At 32.3% G+C, this 13,303-nt stretch overlaps 1 protein-coding gene across 1 annotated transcript; it reads left to right on the top strand.

Annotated features, from left to right (window-relative positions):
* The first annotated feature begins 8,312 nt into the window (after positions 1 to 8,312).
* Positions 8,313 to 9,336, top strand: LOC130718195 (uncharacterized). The gene has a single exon (XM_057568710.1). It carries the CDS (start codon positions 8,657 to 8,659, stop codon positions 9,041 to 9,043), a length of 387 nt encoding a protein of 128 aa, XP_057424693.1. The 5' UTR covers positions 8,313 to 8,656; the 3' UTR covers positions 9,044 to 9,336.
* Positions 9,337 to 13,303: the final 3,967 nt, after the last annotated feature.

Below are 13,303 nucleotides of genomic sequence, written 5' to 3'. Positions count from 1 at the left end.
CACACTTGTAAATTATTTTTCATTCTCTTGTCAGTTTTGCCATTCGCGCAAGATTCAGGTTGCAGCAGAAAACATCTTATCTTCAATTTTCTCTGAATATCCCAATTGATTAATGTGCAAAACCATATATAATCCTCACCTATTCATATAACACCAATGTCAAAACCCAACGGCGCACCATAGTCACTTGTTTTATTAATTACTTAGTGATTAGTGACAACATAAACTAATTTAGCAATATACTCTTTAGTTTCCTTCAAAAAAAAAACAATATACTCTTTAGTTAACCAAGGATTACAACCAAGTGACCCACATATTTAGTAATACCATTCTTCTCACAACAAATACATCCAAGTTTTGTTCCAAATTTTGCTAAAAAAACAAAAAGTTTGCGTTTCTTTCACATCCATCTTTTGGTTTTTATTTGAGGGGCTGTCTAAATAACTCATACTAGAAATTGAGTTATATAACACAATAATGAAGTGTTCCAATCATATTGTGACACATGTCTTTATAATTTCCAACTCATTTCATTATTATTTTTATTTTTATAGTTTTATATTAGTCACTTTATTAAGAGTTAAATATGTTTTTAGTCTCTAAACTATAGTGAATGATTGTTGTTGGTCCCTAAAACAAATTATCAAAAAAGAAGGCTGACTAATAGAGAAGAAAACAATAACGAAATCTGGGATTAAAAAATGAGAGAGAATTATGTGAAATGAGATTCAATAAGTTAATAAAGAGGGGAAGAAACTTTAAACCCATATACTCTTTACAAAATTTTCCCCCAAATTGAAGAACGTTCTGAGCAATAGAAAGCTAGAACAAAGGAAGAACACCACCAAGTCCCTGGAACCACACAACCCACGATCACCGCACCAGAAATCACCATCGAACCAGCTGTCACACCACCTCACCAAAGTCAACACCACCACGTCGTGAGCCGCCTTCGAGCCACCGTACCAAGCTGTTGCTAACCCATATCGCAACTTTAATGGGTTTGGGGATAGGGTTTTCAAATCTGTGATTCAGAAGGAGAGGAAGAAAGTCAGAGAGATAGAGAGTGGGAGGGGGAGAAACGAGCCTCTGCAATTTTAACATAAGATGGAAGAAGGAAATCATAGAGGATCAACCCTCGTGCTTAGTGACTACTAGTATTTCCTCTTGCTTTGTTTGGGTTTCTGTCATGTAGATTTGTTAGTGTATTATCAGATCTGTTATTGTGCTTGGAAATGGAAGAGTTGGAGTTGGATTTCCTTGATGTATTCGGCCAAGGAAAAAAAGGAAGAAATGGCAAGGTGGTGTCATTGGTTGAAGATTGTGTTTAATTTGAGTTTAATTTTGAGTTTCTGGGTTTTAGTTGGGTTTTGGTTGAAGATGAAGATAATATGATTGGGGATGAAGATAACATCAGTAAAAACTTAAATGTTCCACATAATCAGTCAAATGGGAATGGAAATCTCATATTTCAACAAGTTGAGGATGCACTGTTGTGATAATTTATTTAGGGACCAACAACAATCATTCACTATAGTTTAGGGACTAAAAACATATTTAACTCTTAATAAAGTGACTAACATAAAACTATAAAAATAAAAATAATAATGAAATGAGTTGGAAATTATAAAACATGTGTCACAATATGATTGGAATACTTCATCATTGGGTTATATAACCCAATTTATAGCATGAGTCATTTAGACAACTCCTTTATTTGAACTCAACTAAAAGTGAATGAAGGTTTTGGGATGTTTTAACATTTGACATATTTTAACATTGAGATTTCAAATTTCAATGCACTAAATGTAATTTTCAACTAAACTACATACACCATTATGTTTGGCTCAATTTATTTTTTTATCAGAATTAATCAATATACTCTAAGAAAAGAAACCCCTCCTGGGCCACGTGTCACGTTTTCCTTTTTTCTCTTTTACTAAAACTTTTTTCTTTTTCCTCTGAAGTTCCCGCTCTATTTTCAGTCCAATTCCTTTTGTTGTTTTAAAACCATTTCAAAAACTTGACATTAAAAAGAACTCTGCAAAAGTCAGATCAATTGGAAAGAGAAAGGGGGAAGGGGTTTTCCAACACTCATTTGCAGAACAAAAACGCACCTTCTCTCCTCTGTTTTTAAAATTTCAGATTCAACTCAAAATCATCTTCTTCTCTCCACCTTTAATTTTTTCGTCTCTTCTCTTCCTAAAGCAGTGTTTCTTCTTCTCCTCAAACCATTTGCTCAGTTTTTATTTTATTTTTTTCCCTTCTCTTCCTGAGCTCTATTGGTTAAACTTAATGAGGTTCCATTTCTTTCTAATTTCTCTCTTTATTAGTTCAGTTTGTTCACTCTATTTTCACTACTATTTAAGGTTTGATTCTTTTTCCTAAGCCTATAAATTAGTATTTTTTAGCTTTTGTTTATGATTATTGCTGGACCAGTTTTATATTCAATGTGCTACTTTGGTCCAAAAGGAACAATTGTTACGAACTGCTATTTTGGTAATTAGGACTTAATTTTTTGTGTTGTCATGACTAACCTCATGTAGTTTCTAGTGTTCTCTCTAATTGGATAAGTACCTTATTCACTGATAATTGCTTAGTGATATATGCAACTTAATTGGATGCTGCATTTTTGAGATTTTGAAGCCTTCATCTTTGAGCTTATTTTTGTTATATTAATGGATAATGCTTTACTCTTGCTCTCACTGTTTTGAAAGAGCCATGGGAAGTACCATCTGAATGCTTGCTTTTTGAAAGAGTCATGGGAAGTACCATCTGGCTTGCTTCTGAAATCTGGAATGCCATGTTGGTTGTACTAATCATTCTAATTCCTCAATTATTCAGGCCTCTTAGTTTGCTTACTAAAAAAAATTCAGGCCTCTTAGTGAAAACTTATTGTCTTATGCTCTACGAATTTTACAGGGGCCGGCTTCACTGCTTCATTTTTTTTATCTTCTCCATAGACTACATTGCAAACACCATCCTTGAGTATAATAGGTTCATGCTCTTGCTTTATTGTTTTATAGCCAGTGTTGCGTTTCCCGTCCTAATTATTGCTTCTATTTTATAGTTGCTAACTTATTGTGCTTTAATGTCAACTTTGTGATGCTACTTTCTTATTCTTAGTTATTTTGATCAGTGTTATACTACTCCATAATCAGGATTTCATAGTTTAACTATCATATTGTTGATCTATTTGTGGAGATGATTTTAGTTTTCACTATAATGTTTGATTGTTGTAAGATCAAGTTTTGATCTAGTAGTACAACTCTATGTTTTGATGATTACAAGTTAACCTTTTGATATGAACAATTGTGGTACTCTAACGTGTTTTTCTGAGTGTGCTATTTACAGGCTCTGACCTCAACTCAATCTCACACAAATCAGAAGCACTGTGTATAAAGGGTAACCCAAGCAACGCTTTCGCATTCACCATGTTCAGTATGAACAGTGGAAAAGCTTCAGAAGTTCTGAAGCTATACAAACTCTGATGTGGACTCAGTCGCTAGAAGCTCTGAAGATCCAGAAGTTCTGATAACCAAGAAACACTGAAGGTTCAGATGTTCTGATGGTGTAGAAAACTCTGAAGATCCAGAAGCTGAATAGTGGAAACTCTGAAGTCCAGAAGCAAGAAACTCTGAAGGTCATGTTCTTCCCTCTGAGTTCAGAATCAGAAGATACAATGGTCAGAGGATCTGTGCTTTCCCTCTGACTCTGATCAACCGACTTCACAAGTTCCAATATGAAGTATTCCCCTGATCAGAAGTCTCCTAGGTTAAAAGGTCAAGTCGCTATCAAAGTACAAAAGCAAGTGTACCTTCCTGACGACCTACCTAACGTTCTCAGCCACAGCAGAAGCTGGATTTTCCAGAACTGCCCTCCAACGGTAGCATTTCCCATGCAACGCTCAACCCTAATCCTTGGAGTATATATAGAGGCTGAAGATTGAAAGAAGCGGCTAAGAAAAAGAAATACACACGCGCAAGACATATTCAAAATATTCTAAGCTTTCTTTCATCTGAAATTCATTGAGTTTACAATTAGCTTTTTAGAAGCAAATCTCTTGTAAACAATTCTTTGATAAACAGTTTGTTTAGTTCCTTTAGGAGATCAAGGTTGATCGGATCCTAGAGAAGACTAAGAGAGTGAATCTTAGTGTGAGCTAAGTCAGTGTAATTGTTAGTCACTTGTAGGTTTCAAGTGCAGTTGTAACTCTTACCTGATTAGTGGATTGCCTTCATTCTAAGAAGGAAGAAATCACCTTAACGGGTGGACTGGAGTAGCTTGAGTGATTTATCAAGTGAACCAGGATAAAATCCTTGTGTGCTTTTCTATCTCTTATCTTTAGCACTTAAGTTCTCGAAAGATTTGTCAAAATCTTTAAGGTGGAAGTTTTGTTCTGAAAACGTTATTCAAACCCCCCCCCTTTCTACCGTTTTTCATACCTTCAATTGTGTTATTGCAGAAAGAAGGAGAGCATGTGGAACAAGATTGTTAGGCATGATGATGAAGATAATGGTCTGTTATGGTAGAGCCATTAATAGGAGTAGATGGTTCTTCAAGTACAACATTGATTTATGGAAAATATTGGTTCACTCCAAAGAATGCTTTCTATTTGGTCATTATTAGTATATACTTATGATTGGATTTCTCATGTTTGTTCTTAGTTGTCGCTATAAATTATATTAATCTTACAATTTCATTTTTTAGCTATTCTTCTCCCTTATTTTTTTTAGAAATAACTTATTTAAAATCTGACTTGAGTTTAACAAAAATACTTACATGGTTATATTGTCAAATAACGATTCTTATATGGTTTATTATTAAATTTTTAAATATAAAATTTACCAACCAGAATCTCAAATAAACATAGAATTACTTCAAAAATTTATTTGATCAACTTAAGTGTGCGATACAAATAGGATTTCTTAAAAAAAACTCCTATACTAATAAATTATTTTGGTTAACTAATAAATCATTTAAATAAATTATTCTTCAATGTTTAAGTATATAATTTCACTTTTAAAAAAAGAAATTCATTAATTAACGGGAAAAATATCAATGCTAACTAAAATAATATTTTTTTAAAAATTCTTACATAATGGATTTTCATATTATATATGGATTGACATATCTTCCTTTATATATAGTTAATTTACACTAAGTTTTATTATAAAGTTATTTTTTCAAAGTTTAAATAACAATTTCAGTACAATTTAAATTATTTTGGTTAACTAATAAATTATCCTTCAACGTTTTAATAAATAATTTCATTAATCAACGGGGAACATGTCCTTGCTAATAATTTTTAAAAATAATTCTTACACAATGAATATTTATATTACATACACCTGGGAGGTGTTGTTTCCACTTTTTTGATTGGGTTGACCTCCTATCTCATCCTTTATAAAGGATTTCCCAGCTTTTCTAGCAATATATATATATATATATATATAAACTTTTTAATTCTCAAAAAATATATTCATTTATACATACTTAATTTAAAATAACTTTTAGTATAAATTAATTTTTAACTTTACTAAATAATTTTATTATTTTTTAAAGTATTTGTTAACGAATAAATTATTTAACGAAATTATTTTTTAAGGTTTAAATAAATAATTTCATAAATCAACAGGGAAAATGTTCGTGCTAACAAGAATTCTATTTTTTTTAGAAATTCTTACATAATGAATTTTTATATTATATAGAGATTATTTATATCTTCTTTTACAGAGTTAATTTACATTAACTTTTAAAATAAAAATATTTTTTAGTTTTTAACTAAATATTTTGATTTATATTGAACTATTTTGGTTAACTAATAAATGATAAATTATTTAAATAATTTATCTTATAATTTTTAAATAAATAATTTCATGAATCAACCGGAAAAATATATATGCTACTAAAATTTATATATTTTGAAAAATTCTTAAATAATGAATTTTTATATTATATAGAGATTAGTTATTTCTTTATTTTTTTCAATGAATACATAAATAATTTTACCATAATTTACATTATTTTTTAAATACATAATTTCATCAATCAACAGGGAAAATGTCTATGCTAACAAAATTAATAACTTTTAAAAATCTTACTTAATAATTTTTTATATTACATAGAAATTAGTAATAATAAATCTCAGAAAATATTGGCGGACCATAAATTTCCCATCAACTTAATCAAACCTTTACTATATACTATAACAGAAATTCAAATATTATGCAACTTTTCAGACTCACATATATTACAATTGCTTTATCTCAAAAAATTTAATTTATATTTTATTTTAAATAAAAATTGTTAAGTAAAATCGATCGCGGTAGACGACCGTGACCCGTGCAACTGCACGGGTAACTTACTAGTTATGAGACAAAAAATTACTAACAAAAACTCCCCTCGGAAATTAATTTTGATATTAAAATCAATTATGAAATTATTTTCAAATATGAATTTTTGGAATTAGCTTGCTTCACCAAAGTTTCTCTTCAAAACTAGTTTTACATTCAGAAACAAGTCAAACAACTGTAGAATAATCACTAGTTCACTATTACCATTTTACACAGAGAGATCATTGATCAATGATTCTTTTTAGTATAATACATCTATCTTACACGAGTTGTAATTATATTTGAGTCATAAATATTTGAGTTTGTTTAATTTGCTGTCAAAAAATATGAACTGAGAAATTAATACATTCAGATACTTTTTTTTTCACTCAATTAACAACTTGGTATTTAGATAAAATGTACTTCTGCTACTTTATCGTTTTCATACTTTCAAATGTAAACATTTCTCTAGATCTTCTCTTTTAATGGGATTTCTAAATATGAATTCATGAACATGAGATAAAATAATAAACAAAGTGTGAATGAATAAATGTATTATTGAAGATAGAATGTAATTTACTGCGATATGGTAAGAAATAAAAAAGGGCAAGTACGTACCAACTTGTGTAGAAGAAGAGCGAGGACGCGGAAGCAACACAAGTTGTGATGAGATGAGACTGAAACACTGCGTCAGAGACAGAGACAGAGACAGAGTCAGATACAGAGCAGTACAACAACACACCAAACCTGGCTTACCTTACTAGCCCCACATGCCCTTTACCCTGCACCTCTTTCCCTTTGGTCCACACTCCACACTTACCCTTTCTTAACCATGGTTACTACTTTTCCACTTTCACCACTATTTTCATTTCTCTTTACTCAGTAGTTAAAGAGAGTCTCTCCAATAGACAATATATAGATGGTGTCTAGTCTAGTTATACTCTACACACTCATACCTATATAGCATAGCTTCTTTTTTCCGGTAAAGATGTAGACTTCTAAATAGATTGAAAGAAAAGAAAATATGATACATTTAATATAATAAAAGCAAGGCTTAATTAAGTATTTGGCACATACCCTTTACCTCTCTCTCTATTGGTTTTGATCCTTCGTCGGAGTAAATGTAGGCGATCGTCCTTAACGTTTAAAGAAAGGTTTGGTTTTGGATGTCCCTCAAGCCATTTGGGTCAACGCCGGAGCTCTGGTGACCCATCTGACGTGGTCATGCCACATGGGTCACTGAAGCTCCGGCGTTGATCCGAATGACTTGAGAAACCAAAATCACGATCGTCCACATTTACTCTGACAAGGGACAAAAACAAAAACAGAGGTAATGAAAGAGACTAAATGCTTAATTAAACATAAAAACAACGATATAATTATAAAACTAATGATCGATATGCTTCAAAAATGTCATTGATATTTACCAAAAACAAAAACATTAGTCAAGAGATCACGATAGTAAAATGAAGATGGGTTCTTTTGAGTTGATAACAAATCATATCTTAAACATGATTTTTGAATTTGAAGTCTCAATTTTTCATCAAAAAAAATAATTCATTGGTTAGTAAAATAAAAGACTATGCACACAATTTTTTGTAAATTTCATCTTTTTTTTTTTTACATTTTTTCTCATTGTTTATCATAACTCTCACTTAAATTTGGGTGTCTAATACAAACAAATTCCAACACAATTGATAGATAGTAAAACTTCTTAAGTATTTAATCAAAGGAAAAATCCTTAGATTGTGTGTACGGAGATTAATTTGCTCGAAAATACACATTCACTTAATGTGATGTTCAAAGATCAGTCTCATAGTTGACGTTGACGAATGTGTGGATACATTAAAATACCAAAATATGAGTGTGTAATGAATTATTAAAAAAAAAAACATGAAAGTGAAAGATGATTTAAATGGCTTTTGAGCATTTATTAATTGTTTATTTGATTGGCAGCGGAATGAAGCCCTGTAGTTATTTGTTTTCATATTCCACTATAGTTAAAGAAGGGTACTGCTTGCTTTTATAGCGTCTCCAGAATCTGGATTCTGGTCAAAGATATTGGTCTGCTTGCTTTTAACATCTTCAGAGAGAGAGAGAGAGAGTGGGGTTTGCATTAGAACGAATTTTTTTTTTATTTTCTTGTGAATGATATGAATGGATAAGGGGTAAAAGGGTTTGATTTTGATGGTTTGTTTAACTTCAATGTTCTCAAAACATTGATGATATAGAAATCAGAAATAGAGGGTGTTGTTGATTTTTTTTTATAAGCAGAGGGTGTTGTTGGTGATAAGGAAGATTTAAGCTTGTTAGGATTCTTAATGGGTAAGAAGCCACAAAAAATGAAGGAACTTTCAGCAGAAATATTGGCTGAAGCATCATCAGCAGCAATAGATGAGACAGGGGAACACCAACAACAACAGCAGCAATCTCAGCCTCAACCTCAAGCTACTAGAAAAAGAGGTAGACCAAGGAAGATTAGTGTGAAGATGGATAAAGCTCAAACAATAGAGGAACCAGAAGCTAATACAGAAGCTCAAAGCAAGGAGAGTTCAATGGAAAAAGGTGTGGTTAACAAGGAAGAGAAGCAAGAGGGTTCTTCATCAGCATGCATCATGAGGATTGCAAAACAAGAGGGAGTGTCAGAGGAGATGAAGCTTCCAAGAAGCAGAGCAAGGAGAAAAAGCAAACCTAGAAAGAGCAGTTAGTGCATGGGATGGTCTAGAATTGATTTTGAGGCCAGAATCAATTCTGAAGTGCAGCTTCTGTGAGTAGTCTCAGTTTTAGAATTGATTATAATATAATGAAAGAGAAGTTGATTGGTATAATTTTTATCTTTTATAATTTCCTATCCATTAAGAAATTCTAGTGTGTTTTTGCTGCTTTGCCATGTTTTCAAGGATTCATGTCAAAACTGATAAATATTATTGTAGGGAAACAGAAGTGTGAAAAGAAACTCCTTCTCTTCAAGTTATTGCCTTATTGGTTTATCTTTTAGTTTTATTGTTGGTGCCTAAGTTATTGGTTTATGTTAAATCATTGCTTGAAAGATTTATAGCTATGATTTTATGAGTTCCATTACTAGCTTCTCTATATAGTTTTTTCTCTTTGTCCATGCTTCTTTATATAGTAGAACTATAATATTATTCATTGTTTCATTCACACCAGAGAACTATAAGATTGAACTCATTTGGGTATGTGTGTTGTGTTTATCTCTTTATAGAATTAGTTTCTTTTTTCTCGGAATTACTTCTGAAATCCAGAAAGTCAGAAACTATTCATATAAGGTTATTTTAAGAATTGATTCTGGTTTTAAAATCAATCTTGAGAAGATTTAAACTATATAATGCATGGTATTGGACTACTCGGCATTATCTTAATCTTCAAAAGCTCTTTCCTTGTTTTACTCCTGATCATTCGTAACTTTATACCATCATCTGTTTAATGTTTACATATCTATTTAGTTATTATGTGGATATACATAGTTCAATTATGTTGGGGACATGTGAGAGACATAAAACTCCAGGATCATCACATTAGGCTAACTAGAGCAAACTATAAGTGGATTAGATCTCACATCTTTCGCCCAAAACTTCGAAACATTGAGTGTACGAGTTTTCTTACTTATAAAATGTTCATCATTCTCCTAATCAATCATCCAACATGAGACTTCTTACTCATTTGAATTCACAAACATATTATAGATTATGATTATTGTTATCTCTTGATAGATTCAGCTTCAACATTGAAATTTCCCATATTTTTTTCTCATATTCTAATTCATAGCTATAGCATACCTCCATTTTGTTGATTGCAAAGGAATTGATTGTGGAAAAGGAGAAAGGAAAGATAGGACTCAATAAGTGTTTAGAACTTTTGATAATCATTCTTAAAATTTATCTGGGATTATCCTCGACCTCTTGGGAAAATTCAGTGCGAATAAGAAGTCTCATATTGAATAAAAATGTGTATCTTTAGCAACATATGAGTAGAGGATTTGTACAATTAATGTTTCTTAGCTTAGCCCAATTTGGTGATCTTTGGAAGTTTAATGCATCTGGTGACTCAAGAATCAATTCCAATTTATAGAGGGAGTTTATGGAAGTGAAAGTAAAAAAGGGTGGAGTCTGAGGCACATAGCTATCAATATCATCACTTGTTATTATCAGCTCAGCAGGCAGCAGCAGTGTTATTATTATTGCTGCAACGAAAAGAAAAGAGAGAATGAGAATGTGTTGACATGATCACGTGATAGTCACGTCCCAATAAACAATGTAGTAGCCGCCTCAACGCACCAATGAATGAATAGGATCGACACTACACATATACATATCCTACATATTTACACGCACCAAAGGACACCTCGTTATTGCACAACTTTTTCATTAGCATTGTAAAAACAAAGCATTCCTCGTTCCTCTAATTTTCTTAGGGAAGAGTATTTGTTTTGTACTTTTGTAACCATTTGATATTGACGAAGGATAAAAGCAATGAAATGGTCAGATGGTCGTTGAGTTTTGTCCTAGAGTTGATTATCGGTCTTCATGCTTCGCCATAGAATGGGTGGCTGACTTCCTCTGCTCTTTCGTCGAGTTGGTTCTACGTGAGGTTTTTGCAGACTCCACTTTGTGTAGCGTTAGGCCGTTAGCTGCGGTTCATTGCTGGATCATAGCAAGGTAGTTCTCCTTTAGCCCGGCTAGACGGTGGATGTGGCTCGACCTTTGGGTTTATTAACCAACCTAGTGACGTTACACTCTTCTAGTATCTTCTACGAATATACTATCTTTCTAGCCAGCAAATTTCATACTTAAGTCATTCACGCAAGCATTTTCGAATAGAAAACATTGATCTTGCTTCGTTTAATAACAAGCCGACTTGCCGAGGGAGGACTTGGGTTAGCATCATAGACTCGGGCTTGCCAGTAAGATCTTCATCCCAAATCGGAACAATAAGCCAACTCTCTTTTAAGATGTCTACATGAACAATTCTACCCTTCCAAGTCGACACATCCTCATGTATAGGCAAGTTGACATCTGAACGAAAGAGATAGATCTAGGTTTGCAAGGTAGACATTGGGGCAGTCTAATGAGGCCTTTCAACCCAAGTCGCGCGTAACAATATTATTTTCTATAATTCAAGTGGATTTTATCATAATAGAGTGGAACCAACATAATTTAAACTACCTTTTGAAAGATTTTATTTGAACTTGTTTTATAACATAAGACCTTAGACAAGTGTTTGAAAGAATATACATAAATATCATAAATAACTTATGACCTATTTATATGTTGTTTTGAGCTTATTTTTACAAGTCGTTCAAATTAGCTTATCAACATGCATTTGTACATACTTACATATTTTGAGTTAATTCCAATAAATTTATTAAAATAACTTGTGATAAAGGCTTATGCAACACACCTTAATGTCTAATAAATTAAGGAATATGAATGACCTAAACTCCTCATCATGATCCTAATTTCAGTGGATTAGTTTGTATATTAAGTTCAAATGGAGCGAAATTTATTTGGTTTTTATTGTGTTAGGTGTTAATCTTTAATCATTTTCCTTAAGGTATTGGTGTCCATATCCACTGTCTATTCTACTTTTTCTTCATCCAAAATGTCTACTATGATGATGATAATGATTAAGGATGATTCCCATAATTCATGTCATGTTGCTTATTACAACTAAGGTTGTATTATGCGTGTTTGCAAAATTATTTTCGCTTTACAGGATGATATGTGGGTTCCTACAACTTGTAGTTGGCCCAGTGGAAAATTTTGGTCATGGCCCACAATTAATTTTCATGACTTTCAGTCTTAGTTTTTTCAAGGTAACGTGTATCTTTTTTGTCCTTAAATTTAAATAGAGAAATGAATAATGTTACTCACACACCTCTCTTTGAGGTGTGTGAGGTGGAATGATGAGAGAGATAGGAAGAAAAGAAAAAGTAAGGGAGAGAAAGTATGAGATGTGATAGATGGTAAGAGGAGAGAGATAGAAACAAAAAGAGGTGGAAATGAAGTGTTTTAAAAATGAGGTGTGTATATATCATTATGAGAAATACTCCAGCCAGGGGTATGGAAGTCAAAAAATAAAGAATTGCAGAGAGTGGCTTTGACTTGTACAATGCATCCTCCTAGGAAGCAAAGTAAAGCTTGAAAACTGCAAATCAATGCTAGAGAACCGGGTGAAATTTCTGGGAAAACGTCAGAGGTTTTATCTCTTTAAGAATTTTGACATGCTTGGTGTGAGACAACGTTTTTCTTTTACTAATAACTGAGAAATATCTTTCTATTTTTACTTTGTTGAATTTTGTACAAAAAGTGCTAAAACATTTGCTTTCCACAAGTTCTTGAAAATGAGATAAAATAAAAAATAATCAATATTTTTAGTTGTAAAAAATTAAGATTAAGAACATACATTCTCAAGCCACACAAGACATAGTAACATAGTCGAGCATAACAGATAGATAATTGAGTTTCCTAAGCATCTAGTCAAGAGTTTGATTGCTGGGCGGTGTGTGTGGAGAATGAATTGTTGGGAGTGGTTTACCCTTTTATGAGACTTGAGGAGATTACTCTGATTATTGTGAGTTGTAGGGATAACTTAGTAAAAAAAAATATAATCATCCTAATATAAATAAATGACTTCAAGTATGTGTTTCAAAATGGGTTTAAAAATGAATTGTTCACACACTCCATAGCGCATGTGGTAAAAAGCTATCCTTCACTTTGATGCGGTTTTCTAATTTCAACGTGGTGTGGTAACAATTCCAAACACCCACAAAATAGAACAATGCACAATAGTTGGACAGAGCATGTTTGACCATTCAGCCTAAATGACAAGATCCGAAAATCGATCTTCTGCTAATTTTGTTCGAGTACAAAGATATTTATTGTGACCTACTTTGTTTAGTGCGTTTAATCATGCCTTTTTGTTCAAGTTTGGTGGTGTTTTATGCTTGG

This window comes from Lotus japonicus, chromosome 5, assembly GCF_012489685.1.
Source record: "Lotus japonicus ecotype B-129 chromosome 5, LjGifu_v1.2".
NCBI lineage: Eukaryota > Viridiplantae > Streptophyta > Magnoliopsida > Fabales > Fabaceae > Lotus > Lotus japonicus.
The sequence above is the reverse complement of the archived record's forward strand: the minus strand, read 5'-3'. Positions and strand labels throughout refer to the sequence as shown.

What these genes read in the sequence shown, in the direction of transcription:
- LOC130718195 (XM_057568710.1), top strand. Translation starts at nt 8,657, where the DNA reads ATGGGTAAGAAGCCACAAAAAATGAAGGAACTTTCAGCAGAAATATTG.